The 23210-nt window shown below is 45.5% G+C and overlaps 1 protein-coding gene across 3 annotated transcripts in view; it reads left to right on the forward strand.

The window, feature by feature from the left end:
* LOC144938149 (voltage-dependent L-type calcium channel subunit beta-1-like) overlaps window positions 1-23210 on the forward strand; it is a 170334-nt gene that overhangs the window by 68237 nt on the left and 78887 nt on the right. The window contains exon 1 of one of the 3 annotated variants that reach the window (XM_078865878.1): window positions 9757-11052. The exons of 1 other annotated variant lie outside the window; for it this stretch is intronic. In XM_078865878.1, coding sequence (XP_078722004.1) covers window positions 11011-11052 — 42 coding nt within the window. In that variant the 5' untranslated portion in view covers window positions 9757-11010. Of the gene's footprint in view, window positions 1-9756; window positions 11053-23210 lie in introns of those variants that run through there. One more of the 3 variants, XM_078865880.1, reaches the window with a different exon arrangement.

Below are 23210 nucleotides of genomic sequence, written 5' to 3' on the forward strand. Positions count from 1 at the left end.
TTCATCTTCTTGGTTCTTTCGGTAAGGTCACGTAGAAGGGAAATAATAAAATAATAATAATAAAACATAATAAAATAATTCTCACGACGTTTCGGCCACAACGCAAGCGGCCGTCCTCAGGTGAAGAACAGGTCTGTCGAGACGGCTGCTTGCGTTGTGGCCGAAACGTCGTGAGAATTATTTTATTATGTTTTATTTTTATTATTTTATTACTTCCCTTCTACGTGACTTTACCGAAAGAACCAAGAAGATGTGTACGATATGTCGGGCGATGACGGCTATGCACGTGGCCTATAATCCAGCACGGTGGAGGTGTGGGTTGCAAGATCGCACAAATGCTGCACCGCAATCTTAATTTTGGAGCTTTCGCGACTGCAGGAATTATTCTTTGGTTCTTTCGGTAAAGTCACGTCTAAAGATAAAATAATAAATTAAATAATAGCATACGACGTTTCGATTGCAACACAAGCAATCATCATCAGGTATAATGAAATAGCGACATAAAATCTAACCAGAAAACTATAGACAGACATATAAGCAGACAGATATCACCAATAGTCGAGCCATAAGCTGATTGCGGCACAGCACGAATGTGGAACATTCACTTGCTCTGTGTGTATGGGATACAGTGTGTCTCCCTCGCACGTGTGGGTTTTCGCTGGGTGCTCCGGTTTCCTTCCACGTGTAGGCACTCATTATTTGGTCGATAACACCGGAATAGGTCGAGCACCGTAAAGGACAGACAATTCATTGTTTGTGCTGGCGCAGAGTGTGTCTGTGGTTCCTGCTTGTGCCTCTGAGTCGTTCTCTCTCCCTCTCTGTGAGAGGGAGCAATTACTGTGCAGCGTGCTTTACGTTGAAATTATATGTGCAAATTACAGTATACGTGTCAATAGTATGAATTAGGTACTGTATTTGTTTCGGACGAACAAAACATCGGATATCTGGTGTTTCAGATTGTTGCGCTCACCTTTTCATTGTATTGCGCTTTTCTATCTTTGAATGTATAAAATAGTAATACCATTAACTGTTTATGCACTAAATGTACAGGTAATATATATTTTACATAAGAAAAACCTTTCAATTTTAAAATGCATTTCCATGAGTAAAACAATCACTTGCATGTAACATTTTGAGCCATTTTAACAATGTAATTAACGTCACATGATACTTTTAGAAGAAGCATACTACATGAAATCACGTTGAGACTCGAGAACCTTTTATTTCAGGATCCTTCTTAGGACTTTTGGCCAACTGGTTTAAACTAGAATAAGTGTGTAGCCCCCCCCCCCCGCATATTTATCAGAATTGTTATATTGGTATCATTATGCCATGCGACAAAGTACCCATTTAAAACTCTCGCAAAGCAGCGAATCGCTGAGTAAGAGAACGATCCGTGGAAGGAGATATCACAGAACTACTGTAGTAGTTATCTGCCTTCAAGTGCCCTCCAGTCGCCACTAGGGGGCAGCATATGCTCGCAGGACTGCTAGAGAGAGAGTGACAACCATCGCACGACAATCTAACTCCTGTGTATAATTATTGGAGCTGTAATTTAGGTAGGCTAAACTCAAAGGCGAATTAAACACGATTTAATTTTGTTTCAGTCATTCATAGTTGAGCAGGCTGAGACCATCAACACCTGAGTACCCATTTTAATCATGGGCAGCCATTTTGATTGTAACCCAGGATCCAATGAATGTCGGCCCAGCGCCTTGACATTTTAGTAAACCTGGTCAATCATTTAAGAGTGTGACAAACGCGTTCCAAAATTAATCCCAGTTGGGCATCAACTCAGCCCACCGTCTCTCTAGGGTTCATACAATGAGTATCACAGTAGATGTCCTGTGGAGAGATAGGCTCCCACAGTATAGATGTGGAATTTACAAGAATTTATGAGGGAACCCAATGGGGATGGTAATGCGAAAAACAACCCTATTCTCATTTAAGCTTGGATGCTATTTTTAAATGGAACCCAGGATTCGAATCCATGGACTCATTCATCCTCGCTTAGGACAATACTGTATTCCTACAAGGGTGCAGTAGCATTAGCTCACTGAGTCGATCTATTATTAGCTGAAGATCACTATGCAACCCCGCTCCATCATAATAAATATTCACCACCAAACTAAAATGACGTAAGTCTTTCCACATTGTCCAATGGCTTCCAGGCAGCCAAGCCTGAGCGTAAGCTTAGGAGAATAATTCAAGGAGATGCCTGGAGCATGGCTATGGTTGTTTGGTGCCTGCCATACCATTGCCCCCTCATGTGCCACACTCGTGTTAATAGGTACTCGATAACAACACTTTCCCCAGCGATGTAGAAGTCGAAAAGAAAATAAAAATACGCTCCGTCTGCTTCACAATGGCTATTGAAGATCCCATGACGTCGTTTGCAAGAGTAGGTAATAGCGTAGCGGCGTCAGGGTCCAACATCGCCAAATATGAAAATCACCCGCGAATTACTATACTCGATTGGGATTATACACCACAATCATTGCTCCCTCCTCGCAGACGAATGCCCCGGGTCACTCTTGCGAAGGAGACTATCCTGGTCTCTTGAGTTCTCACCTAGTTAAACAAAATAAACTTGCAATGAGTGCCAATGGCCTTTGTTCCGTGCTTGCGTATGGGTGAGTGGTTCGGGGAGCGGTGGTGGAGTGATTCGTGCACTGGCACTACGAACCCGCCGACATCCGGACTTCAACTCATGGTCACGGCAAACAACAGTGGCAAGTGATATATGGCCCCGAGCCTCCTCTAGGTCGACTCAGTCTTAATTGAGTACCTGGTGTAGTGTGCAAACACCAACATTGGGGAGACAAAAGTGCCCGGGTATGATGCTATGCATGCATCACACCATGCAGGCCTGAATAGGTGCTCTTTAACAGTACTTGCATAACCAGTGTATATGTAGGTTATACAGGGAGAGGGGTTGTCTTGGGTATTCATTCGTGTGTACGTGTAGCTGCAGATAACTTGGCACAGACGCCACGGTGAGGTCAAAGTCACTGGCGGCGGCGGTTGTGTGTGGATTTATGCATGTGGGGAGCAGAAATGAAGCGCGTTAGCGCACTTGCGCTCTGGACTCGGTGATCCGAGTTCGATTCCCGCTCAGTGCCGGATTTTCCTCGGAGCAAAAAGTAGCTGCATATGTAGTAGCTACGGGCCCCGCACTTTCAAGGGCCCCGCGCTAAATGCTTTTAAGCTATCAATCCCGGTTCAATAATTCTGCACTTGCTCTATTACTATAGTACTATACCACCTTCAACTTTTATGAACGACTGGGTGTTTAAGGTTAGCGATTTGTCGTATTATCTGGCTGTATAGCAAGTGAAAAAATACAATTAATTTACTATGCGAGTTAAAAATTCGTGTGTTTTAATATTTATGTTTTTTTTAGTTTAGGGCCCCTGTATAACATATGCTACAGGCCCTGCACTAGCTTAATCCGGCACTGTTCCCGCTCATGGCCAACATCAGCGCTTACATTTCTGAACTGGTCCCGGGCCCTCCCCTAAGCCGGTTCAGCCTGATAATGAGTGCACTTGGTGTGCTGTGTTCACCATCAGCAACTGGGAAGACAAAGGCGGCACGGGAATGCTGTGCCGTGTCGCCCTTAATAGGCGCTCGCTAAAAGTTCTCGTCCCAACAGTCTGATATGAGCTACACGTTGGCAAGTGACTTCCCCATGTGGCTGGATCGTCCCCTTCCTTGCTCAACTCATCCTTACAATAGTAGCTAGCGGGGTGCGTGAAGCACCAGCAACAAGGCGGACAAACGTCGCCTTGCCATGGGTGCTGGCACTAACTAGCAATATTGTGCCATTGTGGCCTAATATAGGTGCTTGCTAACAGCACGTTCCCCTCCAAACCGTACGACTTTGTATTAGTATTGTTCTCTATGTGTAGTGAGTCACTCAGAGACACTCTATTTATTCGAGCCTTCACTGGCACAGGGAATAACTACACTCTGGTCAGGACAGCTAACAGGCTGCCTGACCAACGACGCCGAGGAGGTGAAGGCGGTGACGAAGACTCCCGCAGCACGACGAGTTCCACTCCAAACAACAGCCGTGTACCTTGCTCCGCCCTCGGCCACGCCCCCCTTCCAGGACCTACCCGAAGGTTCTCGACTCTACCCCACGTGCCTCCTCTGTCACCTTTGTCCCACTTCCCTCTCTCAGGCTTATCACATGACCCGCTTGGCAAATAGGGCTGCTACAACAGCAGATCCCCTTCTCTGCCAGAAACCAGCGTTACGCGCCATAGTGACACTTTACCTGTCACTACATATGTTTTCCTGCGTGTGTACGTGTTTCAGCACGGGCAGAATGTACACAAATGCAAATCTCAATGGTCTCAACTGTTTTAATAATTGTTCATCTCTTGTGTTTTTGGAGGCAGTGCGGGAGGGAGATGTGGAGGCAGTGACGGAGGGAGACGTGGAAGGAGTGAAGGAGGGAGACGTGGAAGGAGTGAAGGAGGGAGACGTGGAGGCAGTGAAGGAGGGAGACGTGGAGGCAGTGACGGAGGGAGACGTGAAGGAGTGAAGGAGGGAGACGTGGAGGCAGTGAAGGAGAGAGACGTGGAGGGAGTGAAGGAGGGAGACGGGGAGGCAGTGAAGGAGGGAGACGTGGAGGCAGTGAAGGAGGGAGACGTGGAGGCAGTGAAGGAGGGAGACGTGGAGGCAGTGAAGGAGGGAGACGTGGAGGCAGTGAAGGAGGGAGACGTGGAGGGAGTGAAGGAGGGAGACGGGGAGGCAGTGAAGGAGGGAGACGTGGAGGCAGTGAAGGAGGGAGACGTGGAGGGAGTGAAGGAGGGAGACGTGGAGGGAGTGAAGGAGGGAGACGGGGAGGCAGTGAAGGAGGGAGACGTGGAGGCAGTGAAGGAGGGAGACGTGGAGGCAGTGAAGGAGGGAGACGGGGAGGCAGTGAAGGAGGGAGACGTGGAGGCAGTGAAGGAGGGAGACGGGGAGGCAGTGAAGGAGGGAGACGTGGAGGCAGTGAAGGAGGGAGACGTGGAGACAGTGAAGGAGGGAGACGTGAAGGAGGGAGACGTGGAGGGGGTGAAGGAGGGATACGTGGAGGCAGTGAAGGAGGGAGACGTGGAGGCAGTGAAGGAGGGAGACGTGGAGACAGTGAAGGAGGGAGACGTGGAGGCAGTGAAGGAGGGAGACGTGGAGGGAGTGAAGGAGGGAGACGTGGAGACAGTGAAGGAGGGAGATGTGGAGGCAGTGAAGGAGGGAGACGTGGAGGCAGTGAAGGAGAGAGACGTGGAGGCAGTGAAGGAGGGAGACGTGGAGACAGTGAAGGAGGGAGATGTGGAGACAGTGAAGGAGGGAGATGTGGAGACAGTGAAGGAGAGAGACGTGGAGGCAGTGAAGGAGGGAGACGTGGAGGGAGTGAAGGAGGGAGACGTGGAGACAGTGAAGGAGGGAGACGTGGAGGCAGTGAAGGAGGGAGACGTGTAGGCAGTGAAGGAGGGAGACGTGGAGGCAGTGAAGGAGGGAGACGTGGAGGCAGTGAAGGAGGGAGACGTGGAGACAGTGAAGGAGGGAGATGTGGAGGCAGTGAAGGAGGGAGACGGGGAGGCAGTGAAGGAGGGAGACGTGGAGGCAGTGAAGGAGGGAGACGTGGAGGCAGTGAAGGAGGGAGACGTGGAGGGAGTGAAGGAGGGAGACGGGGAGGCAGTGAAGGAGGGAGACGTGGAGGCAGTGAAGGAGGGAGACGTGGAGGCAGTGAAGGAGGGAGACGGGGAGGCAGTGAAGGAGGGAGACGTGGAGGCAGTGAAGGAGGGAGACGGGGAGGCAGTGAAGGAGGGAGACGTGGAGGCAGTGAAGGAGGGAGATGTGGAGGCAGTGAAGGAGGGAGACGTGGAGGCAGTGAAGGAGGGAGACGTGGAGGCAGTGAAGGAGGGAGACGTGGAGGCAGTGAAGGAGGGAGACGTGGAGGCAGTGAAGGAGGGAGATGTGGAGGCAGTGAAGGAGGGAGACGTGGAGGCAGTGAAGGAGGGAGACGTGAAGGAGGGAGACGTGGAGGCAGTGAAGGAGGGAGACGTGGAGACAGTTTATTATTGCGCTGGTGGGAGGCGAGGTCGCATACTGCAGCTGATGAAGGATTGAAAAATAGCCGTAATGAGACCCTTTGTGCTACCATTATTTGATGACTGAATGGCTTTCAAAAAGTCTCCCCCTTTATTATTATTTTCTTCTATGATATTTTTTGTTACGTCTGACGAAAAGCTAAGATGGCAGCCTCGGTATCTATAAATAGAACTGTCGTGGTAGTTCTCATAAAAGTCTCAGATATAAAAAAAAAATGTGAAACAAAAAACCCACTGCGTAAAAAAATAGACTTGAAAGATGTGTATTCATTCATTCATTGGCACAACTCCAGATTGTATAATTAATCCGCAGTGGAATTAATAAACGTATGAACTTGCGTGACCATCGGTGCTGGTGTTTTTTGGAGCAGTGGAGTTTCTGCATTTACCATCTAGAAGGTAACGCTGCAATGGGAATACCCTAATTCCTGATACATTGTAATGCTTATGTCAACGTTACATTGGAATTGTTTAACTTATTTGAAAACTGACCGTTGCTGCGGTAGTGCTGTGTGAATGTTATAATCATTACTGTCATGGTAACCAATTAAGAATTAGGCCTCATTTTGACTCCTTACGTTTATAGGAGTTGGGGTACCTTGATGATACACTATACACTACCTTGACTATACACTACGTACATCTGAAGATTGATAAACATTTACAGTTAAAAATATTTAACCATGGTTAACGAGCCTAGACTCAGAGGCCCCAAAAAAGCCAAGCAGTCAGCAACACACAGCACTCTTAAAGTTGTAACAGATAAAGAGTTTACACTTTTCTTAAATTGATGTACGAATTTAGGAGGGGGGAGATAATGGGAAGGACATTCCAAGATAATTAGCATAAGGAAATTGTTGTGTCCTGCAGTGTGATCAGTGAGTGAGTCGGTTCAAAGAATGAGTGCATGAGAGGGTAGTTGAATGAGTGTGTTGTTGTGACCTGCAGTGTGGTGGTGGTGGTTGAACACAGAATGGACGAGATGAAACAATACGTCTGGGAGACCGAGTCCTCAACACAGGAAGAGGAATGAATGAGTGCAGTCCACGGCAACAGCAACCACGGTAGTTGCGATATGAGTGATAATAGCTGGTAATATCTTGTTGGAATATTTAATACACTGATTACTGTTATCAGACAATTTTAGAATTCAGGCGTTTCAGCCAAAAGTGTTATTCCATTATAATTGCCAAGCAATCTACGTCCTGTATTTCAGGCTACTGCTGCTGCATCACACTCTGTGCTGAACTTGTGCTTAAGGCATGAAGGTATCCGATGGGTCAATCAACTGCTGGATGAAGGTATCCCATAGCCGATGCCACATCACACCATGCTGCAATGTAATAATGAATCCACCCCGCACCTACAATATTATTTCATTGCTCTTTCTCCTTGGTGGATGTGCTTTCGGATGGGTTTCATTCTATGGTTGCCATTCCATAAAAAAAAAACAACTGGAAACATTTTCTTCTTGGTTTTTTCGGTAAAGTCACGTAGAAGGGAAGTAATAAAATAATAAAAATAAAACATAATAAATTAATTCTCACGACGTTTCGGCCACAACGCAAGCAGCCGTCCTCAGGTGAAGACCAGGTCTGTCGGGGAGACAGCGTCTGAGGACGGCTGCTTGCATTGTGGCCGAAACGTCGTGAGAATTATTTGATTGTTTTATTTTCATTATTTTATTACTTCCCTTCTACGTGACTTTACCGAAAGAACCAAGAAGATGAATCCCTGCAGTCACGAAAGCTTTAAATCGAACTGGAAACATTTTATTTGTATTTTACCAGGTAAGGCCCACTGAGCTATATAGCTCATTTTCAGAAGCGGCCTGGCCACAAATGATAGCTCAAGGAAGTGGCTTATCACGTGGAAATGAATAGCAGCCGAATGCCCTAAACGCATGTTGATCCTAAATGCGGAGAGAATAACCAGAGAAAAATCCAAGCGACCACGGGGAGGTGGAAGCATGCAAACTCGAAATATACAGCAGCAGGCGTCATGGTTCGGGATCGAACCCACGACCTCCTGTATACCAGGCGAGGTCGTTGTTATTCTTGACCATCGTCCATCACCCCTGCAAGTTACAGATTATAATTGATGTTTCTGTTATAATGCGCTGTTCATGATAAAGGTGGCAACGTGTTTTAAATATATATTTTGTGCTCGTACGTCACTGCCAATGCGGTCCTTTATTTTTATTTATTATCCCCCAAAAATAGGTCATGTTTGGATGTATTATTTTAACCAGAATGCAGGTATTGTTTATGGCTATTTACAAATGTTACAAATATAACGGAATACTGATTTCTTTATTTTTGTTCAATGAAATGCACTCTTCTCGACTGCAGTAAATTACGTATATCTGCAATTCCAGTGCACCATTAGTTTTGAACGTTTGCATCGCAAAACATCTATATATGTGCTGCCTTGCATTTTACCCCGGGTCTCCCCGCAACAATGAAGGAGGTAGCGGATCTCAGGACTCTTCTCGGGGCGGCGGGGGCTCTCTCAGCTGAGGTTAAATAAAGGAATTGAAGTGAGTGAGTGAATGAATGGCAAGGCAGGCAGCAGTAAAGGCGTTGCTGAAACATCACCCGTGACGTCACTGCACAGCAATGCCTTATTTGGTCACTCGCGTCCTGTTGGGAGGGTTTCATAAGAAGCCCCCCCGCCCACGTGAAGACTTGGTTCCTCCCAAAGGCCGGTCACAATACAACTCTGAAGCCACCAATCGTCGTCGTCCGTCTCCTGTCAATCCGAATCCAGGCTCCACCCACAACGTTGTAGGCTCCACCCCCACACATTTTTTCATTCACGTGTTATGAAGAAGGGGCACTGTCCGAAACGTCGCCAATAATATATATTCCTTTTGCGTGCTTGTTGTGTATGCCTGTGAATCGCTGCCCACGCAGCAAGCAGTAGCATCGGCAAATCATTAGCACACATCCACCAGAGCACCTGCATACACACCACGAACTGATTGATGGTCTTGTAATACTATTCACGTACTTTCGTTGTATCGTTTATTGAAAATTTCCATCAAATACGTGATCTTGATGGCGTTCCCGTGCTATAAGCGTGCTGTAAACAAAACAACCACGTACGATATGACGCTCGGATTGTGTATGCCAACATTGTTGCTATCTTAATAGCATTACAACATACTTACTACAGTACATGCATTTAATTGCATCCTCAAGTTACATTTCTTGCGCGCATTAAAACAACTAATACATCGTCTGTTATTTTTTTGGCATCATCGACAATGCCAAATATTTGTGTGATAACATCGAGGCCGCACTCAAGGCAACAGGTACTAAGCCTGTTCAGGTATCAAACACATACTCACACGCTCACACGGGCGCAGCAATACAAAAACAACTCATTGCCGCTATTTTTTCCAATCTGGTTGAGGGGGTGGGTGGGTGGGTGGGGTTGTGTGTGTGGTGGTATTGAGACGCCGACGAAGACGACGACGACGATGATGATGATGAGGAGCCTAACTCGGTGACTCCTCCCGAATCCTACGGCCGAGAAAAACTCCTTGAATCCAGAGGCTCCATGCCCATTACCCCCCGTGTACGTCACCCGCCCACACGCAGTGCCTAGACCCACCCACCACAACCCTCCACCCACACGCCACACAGCAGCAGCAAGCAGCATCATCTTGTCATCCTCACACAGAGAGAGAGAGCGAGCGAGAGAGGCGAAGAGCCCTTACCATACAATAGCAGGCAGGCTGCTGCTGCTGCTTAGGCGTAGCGCTTTGCATAGCTAGCGAGCTCCTGTTGTGCTCTGTTGTGATGGTCTCGCCGTACACCGGCTGATGTAGATATTGTATATCGTGCCGTCTGTATATTATGTATAGTGTTGTATAGTCGTGGTGGTGTGTGGGTAGGGTTTAGTGGGTAGGTAGGTAGGTGTGTACATTGGCTCTTATGTAGCTGTCAGCAGGAGCCAGACTTGGGATCGTTGGCTCCTGTGCAACCTCTTTAAACCATCAAGTGCCTTCGCTTTATACTGGGATTTGTTATTGTTCATTTATATTGAGCTCAGGACTAGAATTTTTTTTTTCAAAGAAGATCTGAAAATCAATAGTTGTTATTGTATTGGGAATTATGAGTAAGATTAAGATTGCGTTGGATTTCAATGCTGAATAATTATGTATTTATTTATTTAATGTTTTAAATATATTATTTACAATTGTTCAATTGCGATGTACAAACTGTTGTCGTTTTTTTAAAGTAACATATTGTTATGGTATTGTGTATCGAATTATGTTCAAATGCTATTTTGTTACATTGCTGTAGTGTACGTATCTTTCAAAGTATACAATTAAATTAAACATTCCTTTTTTTCCTATTAAACTATTATGTAACGAAGCCCTTCGTTGTACCTATCGTACAATAACTAGGTTTTTTTTATTTTAAAAAAGCTAACCCACTATTTTCATTACCTAATTCGGGTTATTTAAGTAAAATACATATTGTACAATTCTCAAAATAATAATTCGCATTAATCCACGTACAGCGACTGAAAATATTTTCTCAGTTATCAATGTAATTATTATTAATAATATACCACTGATTGTAATCAAATTTAAAATACCGAATTACCCTAAAAGTACAGCGTCACTTGCTTATCCCGAGCATAGACTAATGTTTGAGCCATCGGTGCAGGGAAAGTCTAGATCATATGCCAGTCCCAGAGCACCCCGTACGCTCTGTACCCAGTAAATAGGGCCAACAATGAGACCCAAAGCTGTTTACGTTTGACGTTCACCTACCCCCCTCCCCTTCCCAACTCAACATCCCCCTTCCCCATTCACCGCGAATAAGAGCCATTAATACCTTTGAACGGCTTGAACGGAGAAGACTGCATCTTCCCTACATTGAAGCCGGATATGTATGTGCATGGATTCGACGACTCAGAGGCCGTGAGTGGTGTACGTCATACACATACGAGATTGACAGCATGTGCCAGATAGTGTACATGGCAGTTACACGTAGTCCGTACATGCACGAGGCACATGGACTGCATGTTTCCATTGCGCATATCACACGGAACATGCCAGACGTGTGCATGACATTACACATACGACACTTTACTTAATTTATACACGGTGCATGCATACACTTAGAAATTCCACGCACTCATATTTGCATTCACGTAACAGTATATAAATAACAAATATAATGTACAGAAACGTAATATACCTGATGTGCTACATCTATACAGGTTCGTGGCACACATTAATGCTTGCATGCAAGTGTACTTCAGTCTACTTTATATGCGATGTTGTACTGGACACGCGTGCCATTACATGTGTTCGTGATGTGTGTCACTGGTCATTGATTACTCGTGTGCCAGTGACATGACGTACCAGTGACTCGTCACGTCATTGACAAGCACCTTGTCATGCGTCACTGATCGGGCATATGCGAGTGACATGTGTGACCCCACGTATTAGTGACATGCCATTGACACGTGTCTGCGTCTCGTCAACCGTTTGTTGTGACATGCATGCGACATGTGTCAGTGGCATGCGTACCGTTTGCCGTCCACATGCTCTGACACGCACGCAACATGTGTCGGTGACGTGCATGCATTTCGTCACACACCCCCCCCCCACCCCCACACACATGTTGCGACACGCATACGTGGTGTCAGTAATGGTGCGTCATCCACAGCACATGTCAGTAACATGTCCAGTGACTTACTGCTGTGGGATCATCACGCGCGTTTTCGTTTGCGCCTCCAATCACATCCGTGAACGCGACGTTGCATGCGTCAACGGCGCGTCACGTGACGTGTCTCAGGTGACAGTGACGCGCAGCGCGCGCACGTGGGTGCCACAATTGCCACGTGTCGCCCGAAACGTGGCCACCCTCGTTGTTCGAGATGTCACGCAGAGGATGCGTTCTGCAGCAGAGGAATCCCTGTGCATTATAACTCATCGGCTGCGTCGGCCAGCGACGCATCAATTAGTCCTGTATTATGCATGCCCAGATAAGTGGCAATTTGTGTAACCACATTAAACTTTCAACAGGAATCGGTTGTGTACAGTGTACGGTGCGTGTGTGCATAATAAAGTAGCCCCCCGTGTGTTACGGCATTGTATATGTGTGTGTGTGTGTAGGGAGTGGTGGAACAGTGGTTAGCGGTTAGCAAGCTGATGAAATAATAAGAATAGGCTGTTACGCTGTCTGGCAATAAGACGGGTATTTAGACATTATCAGGGTATGTTTATTTGCATGTTTTGTCACAGGTATATATGGTTAATTCAGACTTGATGCCTTGCAGTCGATGTCGATTTGGTGTTTGAACATCTTAGCGGCTACTGTGTTATTGCCAGAAGAGGGTAAACGCCTATTCTTCTCATCTCATAATGTTGGTGCTGGCAATAATGGCCATCGAGGCTAGTAAACTGGACTACGATACCGGTCACCTGGGTTAAATTCCCAGCCGTGGGTGACATCAGTGACTGCAAGCGCTGTCTGAACTGGTCACGAGCCTCCTCTCGTTTGACTTCATACTGGGGAGATCAAGGTGGATTGGGCGTAGTTGCGAGCCATACCACACACTCATGCCCCCAATGCCGGCCTTAATATGTGCTTGCGAACAAAACTTGCCCCTATTGTATACATGGCTACACGGGGAATCGTTGTATAACTTCCATGACTATATGTGTGTATATTTATGTTTCATCTTAACTGTGGATAGCAAACGGCTCGCAATTCTGTGTGTGTACGTTAATTGTCCATGGCCTTGACGATATCCTCACACACTGTGCAGCGTATTTGTCCAGGCAGAGCTGGGGTCAGTAGTCGGTTGGTCTTTGGTCACAATGGGAAGGCTGCAAGTTAAAATTCTGGTCTCGGCCCGTCATCAAGCTCAGTGCGTCTGTGTGGTAGTTGTTCTGTGGAGAGACACTTACCCATCATGGGAACGTCGAATTTAAACTTCTAGCTTAGGAAGAACAATGCTTACCAGAGCAAGAAAGACACTTAGATGATGACTTTGTCAATCGCAGTACTGGTTTTACACTCGAGTTGACTTCCCCGTCGTAAGATGGGTTTTTGTGTGTGTGGGTGCCTGTCTATACATAGTAGTGGGGAGCGGTAGTGTAGCGGTTAGCGTGCTGCGTTACGAACCTGGCCACCCGGGTTCGATTCCCGCTCACGGCCAACATCGGTGACGATTATCTGAACCGGTCCTGGGCCTCCCCTAGGTCGACTCAGCCTCAAATGAGTACCTGGTGCGATGTGTTGGCCACCCACCCCCTCGTGTGCCTTGCCGGCCTTTATAGGTGCTCGCTAACAGAACTTGCCCCTACAGTCTGTTAAGGCTACACGGGGGATCTTTGTCTTTGTAGACATAGTACATGTTTGAAAACATCGGCGTTTGATGTTATGCACGCTCGTCAAAGAGAAATACAAAGTGCATCGGCGCACTGCAGATCAAGGCGAGGGATAAATAACAAATCAACCCCGAGTACTTTACAACAAGTCAAAGTAAATTGGCTCAATAGAATGTAAGGGAGCAAAACATCATTTGCATGGCACAGAGCTTTCCCGTACAGCCTTCAACATTCTACGTGCCGCATAGCATCGAGATACAAAGGGTGTCTAGGGGACCGTTGTTCACCGTGATGGGTTTAGCATCATCATCGTTGGCCATTGTCAATCCACGATTGGATGAAGGCCATTCATGCCATGCTTTTGCTATATCACTCACGGCTGCACACAAGCCAATTTCATCGCTCTGTCAGTGGTTGTCTGCTCAAGTGCCGCCGTCTCCTCGTGTTTGCCTTTGGTTGCCATTCCGTCATCAGTCTTGTCCGTGGTACCTCTTCTTAGATGGCGGTTCACAGCTGCCCATCAAGAGCGAAACAATTATAATTGGTTATAGACTTGAGAGACGATGGAAGAAATCCGGTTTTTGAAATCCACTACGGGATTTGTGAGACTCGCTTGAAATTATATCCGTCAGCTCTGGCAAGGCCTAAATCAGACTTTTTCTCTTCCTTTGATGACACATGGTGCTGGAAACCCAGAATTATTTTTCAGCCGCTGTATCCTCACTCCTGTGTCCCTCCACTACTCTGTCAGCTGTCTAGTGTACACAACTTACCCCTCACATTCTCTGAAAATGTAAATGAAATCAGGAATGGCATTCTGGTGTCTGATGCGGCTCTGCCTATTGCCTGTGATTCTGCCTCCCCACCATCTACCGACCTATCACACCCCTCAGTCTGTCACCATAATCAACGTCACCGCAAGCACCTCCAAGCTGAAACAAAAGTATGATTCCACCCTCAACAGCCACCGCCATTCGCCACTTAGCGGGGGTGATGTCACCGCGGCGCTTGTGCCAGGCTATGTGCACTTTAAGGCCATGTGAAGTGTCGAACGCTCACTGCCAGGAGGTCACGGGAGAGACCCCATGAGCCATGGGTTAAGTGATGGAGATGAATGGTAGATGCACCACATGTGCCCCCTACTGTGCCAACATGCTGTGTTTTAGCCGCCTGGCGCTCCGAGCAGCTAAAACCTCCAACACTCATCCCTCACCGCCGAACCAGCCTGGACACCAAACATTACTAACTTAATTTTCTTTGGGTCTTTCGGTAAAGTCACGTAGATAGGTTCAAAGAAAATAACAAAAAACTACGACGTTTCGATCGCAACACAAGCGGTCGTCATCAGGTGGAGAAGAAAGAGGGGTTAGCCTCTTAAGGCAAACTGTTTATAAAGGTTTAAAATGGACATAGCCCAAGTGTCAGAATGGAGTGGGTGGGGCACAAGGGCAGCATGGGCGGAGGAGCTTATGTTAATGTCAGGGATTAAAAATGGTGGGCTGCTACATGTAGGGCGGAGAAGGTTATGTTAATGTAATGGGGGGGGGGGGGGGGGTTAAAAAACTGGTGAGCAACGGACAGTGCTGAAATGGCAACATTACAGCCAGTTATGACTTAAACTGGTTGATAACGTCCTTCCAGTGATTGCTCAGTTTGTACCCATCTTCTCGGTTGACATTGTATCTATGTCTGTATATGTGGATGGCTTCATGAACAAATCTTTGTTGATAGCCAGTGGGTTTGCAAAGTACCATCGTCTTAGAGAAATCAATTTCGTGTGAGCCAACCGCATTAAAACAATGATCAGCCACGGCCGAGGTATTGGTCCTACCATGTTTTAGATCTGTCTTGTGTTCACGAACACGGTCCGAGACATGTCGCTTAGTTTACCCAATGTAACTACTGCCACAGACACAGCTTAGTTTGTAGACGTCCCGCCCTTGTGCCCTGCTCACTAAGTTCAGACTCTTGGGCTACGCCCATTTTAAACCTTTATAAACAGTTTGCCTTTAGAGGCTAACCCCTCTTTCTTCTCCACTTGATGACGACCGCTTGTATTGCGATCGAAACGTCGTAGTTTTTTGTTATTTTCTTTGAAACTATCTTCGTGACTTTACCGAAAAACCCAAATAATATGAATCCCTGCAGTCACGAAAGCTTAAAGTCAAGATTTACTACCTTCAGCAATGCCTCTATCTCCTTTAGTACTGGACCCCGACATCTCTGCAAACTTCCATCAAATCTCGCTTTCCTAAAAAAATAATCATAGAACGAGTTATCTTTTCCCACCTCTTCAAATACCACCTCTCTTCGTCGATCTCCACAACACAGGACAATCTGAGTTGTGCCAAGGCCACTCCACTGGAGCTGTTACCCTGCACGTGTTAAATGAAATTCTTTCTTCACACGATGGATCACTTCCACTATTAGTTCAACTCGACCTTTCTGCTGCTTTGACATCAAGGACCACTCCATAATATGAATGTGGCTCCAGCTTCCTTCTCTTCTGGTTCTGCTCTTACCTCTCAAGGATTATCTTTCTCTCAGACACCCTCTGTGATATGATGTCCCATAAGTCTTATTTGCATATTCACCATGATCCATACTGCTCTTCTCTTTGTCCCTAAGTGGAATTCTGTTGATCCATTTCCTTTATCAATGTCCATGTCGGAGCGGTTAATTGCACCAGTCGAACACGTTCATTTCCAGCCACATGGTGACGCTGATTTTTTTTCCACTATCCTGCTCTCGCATATCTGCATTTCCCATCGTATATCGGCATTTCCCATAAATATGCTAAATTCCTCTTGATATGCAAATTCTTTTGTCAAGGCGCTCTTCGCCCCTCCATCTCAGCTTAAATAGTCGCTCCAAGCCTGGGGCTTGTCATTCAGACTCTGTCTCCTCGACAGACCTGTTCTCCACCTGAGGACGGCTGCTTGCATTGTGGCCGAAACGTCGTGAGAATTATTTTATTATGTTTTATTTTTATTATTTTATTATTTCCATTCTACGTGACTTTACCGAAAGAACCAAGAAGATATCCTGCTCTCGTTCGCCTCCGGCTGTTGTTATTTCAATCCTGATCCTCTTTCAATAATTGCCCAGAGGTTTACAAATTGTGTCCATCCAAAAGTAGATTTTTTGTGTTTTGGGTGACGGTTATTTACACTTTGTCATGCGAACTGGGAAGAAATGAACACGGAAGCACATGCCTGCGTATGATACAATATTAGTATTATCCAAATATGTTTGGCTGGCTGGAGGGAGGGACAGACAGACGGATGGCCACATGAATACAAATATATCTACAGCGCTGAGAGGGATTTTGTTTTGCAATGAATCTCTGGGAACTAATTATTGAGGTTTAAAGAGTAGAATGAGACAGTTTATAATCACCAGAAACAACACCACTGAGACCAGGAGTCCCTTTCATGGGAGACCTGGAAAAAATAAATTAGGTCCCACTGCGATATTAGCTTAGTCTCTTAGCATAATACCATACTTTGTCTATACAAAGCAACACATTGTGTTTAACTGATCACTTCCTTTCTTCAAAGCAATACGGTATTGAACTTCAGACGTAACAGCACGATGACATGATTACTGGCTTTGTGGTGTGAGCATCAGCCATTTTACATCCACTGCTGGATGAAGGCCTCCTCACGTTGTCGCCATCTGTCTTGGCCCCATCTTTCCCCATTCATATGAACTAATTTCATTGCTCAATCTCTACAGTGGACATGCCCGCAGGTGCGTTGCTTCTCTTGCACGTATGTATGTATGTTGAACTTCTTTCGCATCACACGTAGCCAACCGTGCTAATCGGAGGTGCGGAGGGAGGATAACAAACTCAACACGAAAAGCAGTTCTAAAGAAATTAGTTTTCAATATAGATGATTTTTTTTTTTAAATGCAAAGCTCCAATGGCTTCCTATTATCTGGAGGAAGAGCATTCCAGACGGCCGCAGACGCGCGATGCGGTGACCATCTTTGTTCGATGGCTAGCCAAAAGCCGCTGCGAGGATGACGACCAGAGTTCGCGTGATTGTTTACGCTCCTTGACGACATCAGCAAAGTATTGTGGTTCATTTGTGGCAAGCACTTTGTGTGTAATGCGTGCGGCCTCATAATGTTTTCGTTCGGCAACCAGAAGCCAAAGCAGCTCGGCGAGCACTGGACAGGCACGGTCGGATCTTGCAGTACCCGTCATGACACGTGCAAAAAGAGTTTTGTTCACACTGCAGCTATGGGTGCTGTTCCATCATCAGTCTCGTTGGTCCACTGTCAGCCTTTCTTGCGATGGGTCCTCACCAAAGCCCACATTTTTATTTTTACAGTCAAAACGATGTTTCTCATTCATTTGATGCGTGTGCTCCTCTTGCTGTCTCTGAATTCCAGCATGCATCTCTCCACGATAGTTTGTTATCCTTTCAGCTTTTGTTCCCGATTCGTTGTGGCTCTCCCTGTGTTGTGATCGATATGTAAATCTATACTCACCCGACTGAAATATCTCTCTTTAGGCACATTGCTATGTCCCTGTTCACTATAAAATGTTAACTTCATACAAAACACATTACATCCTCCTCTGGTCCCTCTCTTTATTTTATACGTGTAATCCCAGTCCACCTTTAATCACTTTCCTAGGTATAAAATGCTCAGGTGTGTGTTTTTCAGTTGTGTTCCTCGAACAATGACTTGCCGTGCGTGACATTGCTTTTGCTCTCAGTTACCTTTAGACCCACTTTGTGGACTTCGTTATTTCAGTTCTATGATGGTTACCATAAGTATCATTGGCAAATATGAGGCGGTTAATAATGTCGCCATTTGGTCCAATATCATCTTCAGAACATGTAGCTTTGGTGAGAGTGTGTGTCTCCCTGCGCTGGCATCTCATCTGATTACAATGCGTTATTTCTGTATGCAGTCACACTGTATCTCTTCTATAATGTATAGTTTTTATGCTTTATATAAAAAAAAATCAGGGCTCAGATGATAGCATTAGCTTCCACTGAGTCAAATGCGTTTTCAGAATCTTCAAAAGCCACAGATATTAGTGTTTGCTATTCGTTTCTCTTTCGTGATTGATGTTATGCACGTGATCAACGGTAGACCATGCGGTGGGTTTGTTGGCCTCTAAAATGACTTGTTCATTTCTATATGGATCTGGGTGAACTGTTTACATAAATGTGATACGTGGTGATTGGATCTGTAATTCTTCAAACCAGTTTTGTCTCACTCGTTTAAGAGGATAATAATTGAGGCATCATTCCATGGCCGAAGTATTTCATTTCTGTGTAAAAAAAAAAGTTGGTTTTAATGCTGTCCACAATGAGTTTATCTGGTCCAGGAACCTTCCCTGGTTACATGTTCATTTGTGGCTTCTGGAACCTCCTCCTCTTCATCTCGTAACAAATTAGTTTCCTGCAGTGTAAGCATGTGTATGCTATAAAGATCTGCGTGGAATTCCTCAACTATATTTTATAATTCTATTGCGTGTCTATCTTGCTCTTTCAGAGCTACAATTTCCAATTTACCAGTCCCTTCCCAGATGAAATATTTTTAATGTACACTGCCAGGGGATGAGCCTTAAATGGGAGACTCCTTGGGAGCACCCGGTGTTGTTGGATTGGGCCTGGCTGCGAGATGTCCAGGAGATGTAAGCGCAGTAATGGATTCCCGAAGCTTCTGGGATTTTGGAAGTCACCGTCTTGATTTGCTCAAACAGTAATTCGCCTCTTCCTCTTTCTGGTGATGTTGGAGTGCATCTTGCGATCACTTCCTGTGTCGAAGTTACTTAGAATAGAGATGTCTCTTGACATCCCGCACTGGTTCCCCATGAGAATGAGCTTAATTTAATTTCTAATCTCCCCAATTTGGCTGTTAATGTCCATTTTTTTTACTCTTTTGAAAGCGGTTTCCATTATCTTTACATCCCTGCTGACTTTCTCTTCTCTCCTTTCTCATTTTAGACTCCAATGCAACATTTACCAATCATCGTCTCGCCTCTGCACCCTTTACCCACCTTTGCATTGAAGTGTTTACATGCTTAATACATTCCATGTTCTTCTACATCTCCATTGATTGTTGTTGGAGCTTAACATTTGAATTATCGTTCACCTGTAGTAAGCCGAGAGCCATGATATTAACTGGGCAACACTACTTGCAGTAATAATAATTGCATTTCACATTACGTCATTCACGCAAACTGCATCGCAAAGACACTGAACATCGCATCTCACGTTAACATCAAACGTGGTACGAGAATCACCACAGAGACGCAACGAACACACATACGATACGGGGTACTCTGATAATGTTTGCACTGTCTAAGGACAGTGCATACATTATCAGAGTTATATATTTTTTTGCATTATGACTGCAGGTATTGTGGTCTATGCAAACATGACTCCTCGTAAAAAAGGTGTCAGTTTTGTTGCCAGATAAGAGGGTAAAAACCCAATTATCAATAACGGTACTAATAACGAGGTATTGTACAGCATAGTTCATGCAAATACCCCCCCTCTCCCCATCTTACCCACAAATTCTGAATCCTACAATTCTAAATTTGATTCCTGGAGAGACTCAAAATCTCACTTCTCCACTGCCAGGCTCTCGCTCTCTGTGATAACAAAGGTTACCACCATTTAAATGCGTGGCATTCTCCCTCGTTCCCTTCACCTCGTTGAGGCTAACCGTGTCCCGATTTCTTATGACTCTCAGTTCCGTCTCGAGCTTTGAACAGATGTGATTCGCTCGGCACGGGCCCTGCACGCTTGTGCGTTGCGATGGTGAGACCCAGAAGGAGTCCCTGTTCGCAGCCCCGGAGATTCCTAGCACCCTCTGCTTACTCACCTACCCAGCCAGTAGGTGCGCTATGGTTTGTGGCACCAGAATGGACGGGTGCCTGGACGGGTGCCTGGACGGGTGCCTGGACGGGTGCCTGGACGGGTGCCTGGACGGGTGCCTGGACGGGTGGGGGGATGATTGGTAAAGATGCCTGCTGACAATGGAAGTGACCACATGCAACAGACTAATATTAGTGAACCAACTGCGAACAAAATCATATAGCAACGTATAATTGTTTTTGCAATCACTGCCTATATATATATTTTTTTACGAAAATGGAAGTAATCATGAAAAGTAACATGTTCTTTCGGCAAAGTCACGTAGGTAGAAATAAAATAAAACGAATCACGACGTTTCTATCGCAACACAAGCGATCTTCATCAGGTGGGACACCCACAGCAAGAAAATGCTGAAGTAGGCGAGAGAGCTGCCGTGGCAAGAGGTTATATAGGTAAAGAAAGGGGGGAGGCAATGGGGGAGAGAGAGGAGGGTGAATGGGGGGCTGCGTGAGCGCTAGGGGAAGAGGACTTGAGGCTGGGGGGGGGGGGAAGTGGGCAGGGCTAGAAGTGATACTTGCTGCGTGCTAGTAATTAATCAATTACACACTTCAAAGAAATAATCATTGTAGCTGATTACCAGGACCATCTCCTCGGGTAATCGGATTACAGTCGTAACTTATTTGTAATACGTGCCACCCCACCACTGTAGTATGTAAACTATAAACCCACCCACCTCCTACGCATTTCACAAGTAGTACTAATCACATACCTGCATTTCCCATAAATATGCAAAATTCCTCTTGATATGCAAATCATTTTGTCAAGGCGCCCTTCCCCCCTTTCAACCCAGCTTAAATATACGCTCCAAGCATGGTGGTGTTTCATTCAGACGCTGTCTTCCCGACAGACTTGTTCTTCACCTGAGGACGGCTGCTTGCGTTGTGGCCGAAACGTCGTGAGAATTATTTTACTATGTTTTATTTTTTATTATTTTATCACTTCCCTTCTACGTGACTTTACCGAAAGAACCAAGAAGATGAATCCCTGCAGTCACGAAAGCTTTAAATCGAAATTCAGAAAATATGTTTTGGTATTTCCCCCAAAATGTATTCCAATTACACGATCAGCATAATGTCACAAGGTGAGGAATACATTCAGAAATCTCACAAGGCAGTGCACCCTGTATGTCAATGAACGGATGCAGAAGTAATTTGTCATAGGACCTGTCCGGAAGATATTACGAGTGGCATGTTTATTCTTTACACGGTATGGATTGCACTTTCTTACACACTCTCCAATGGCATTGTTACGTGACATGTTGTTTGTCAGACCTGGTATTTAGCCAAATTGTGGATACAAACCACATGATGGATTTGTTGTGCGTGCAGTCATCTGTGACAAGGTTGAGAACATCAACTCACGACACTTGAGAACCGGGGTTTAAACACGGACGACTGCCTTGATTGAAACCCAGGACCGCAATGGTGCCAGTTCAGGGGTCTGACCTCTGACCTCTGAGCTGCCCGGCCACTGCCTGAACAAACATTGTTGAGGTGATAATATAAAACCTACTTAGTGTCAGATATAAAAACAAACTGTTGTAAATGAAAGCTATACAAATTACGAACATTGAGTCACTTATCTCATAATTATATCATAAAGACATCCAGCATTACGGGTATAAGAATATTTAAGCAGGACTCCTACATTAAAAACACATCTACATTGAAAACGGATGTATTTAGAATTGCTTTTTGTGTTTAATTTGTTGTCATTCCCCCGCACCTCCGATTAGCACGGTTGGCTACGTACAGTGCGAAAGAAGTTCAACATACATACATACATTAAGTCATTGCAGGCATTAAGCAGAGTATATCATCTTCAGAAAAAAAAATTCGACTGTACCCATGTACACAATAGTCAATATATAAGTCGAGTGTTTCTGCGCTCAAAGGGATTTCATAAAATGGATGACAGCTTGAGAGGAGAAAAAAAAACATTCTCGTATTATTTTTTTAATGGAAGTCTGCTTGGCATCTTCTGCTAAAAGTCATCTTTCTAATGGGTCAACCCCTGCTTTGGAGTTGGCACTTCAAGCGGCGGCCTGGTTATATAAGACAAATTGTACAGTGCTTGCCAGCTCGCCTGACATTTTCCCTTTTCGTCATATTTTTGGCCGTGAGTCTTTTCGAGACATTAGCGAAAATTGCAAATCTGCGTATGCACACCCAGGTGCCGCTCTTCAACATAAGCGTGGGCCTTAAGTAGGCCTTGGCATGAAAATACCAGAGTCAATAAGTCAAGAGTCAACGTGTCCCTATGCTCAAAGGATCAGTGGTGGGCTCCTACCTCCGTTGCTAGCCCTTAGCCAGTGGTGGCAATGACATGATCCCATGGTGAGGGCCAGTATCTCTGTAGAACTACTGTTGACTTGCCACGAATTGCTGCTTACTGCAGTTCATTGACTTGAAAGGTGTTGGTGGAGCTGAGTTGAGACCTGGCTGGGATTGAACTTACAAGCCTCTAATTCGATGTGTAACAATACATCGATGAATATTGATTCTTAATCTCACAATGCGTGTATCGCATGTGCGGTAATTAATATCTGTGTATTTGTACATACGATGTAAGCAAGGTGGTAACTTGAACCCGACATCCACTCGTGACCATTACATTCTTATGTAGACCCACCTGACACACTCATTGTACGTATACTCACAGCGAGTATCACTGAGTCATGTGATACACATGGGTCTAGTTGTGTGCGTGAGTTAATGCGATTAGTTAATTAATACTGGGAGGGTTACTTACATCAAGCATGGAGTCTCGATTACTAATTAAAATTGACAGTTTGACATTTCAGAATACAAAGTAATCTAACGCTCGATATTTCCA

This window comes from Lampetra fluviatilis, chromosome 21 (assembly GCF_964198595.1).
Source record: "Lampetra fluviatilis chromosome 21, kcLamFluv1.1, whole genome shotgun sequence".
Taxonomy (NCBI): domain Eukaryota; kingdom Metazoa; phylum Chordata; class Hyperoartia; order Petromyzontiformes; family Petromyzontidae; genus Lampetra; species Lampetra fluviatilis.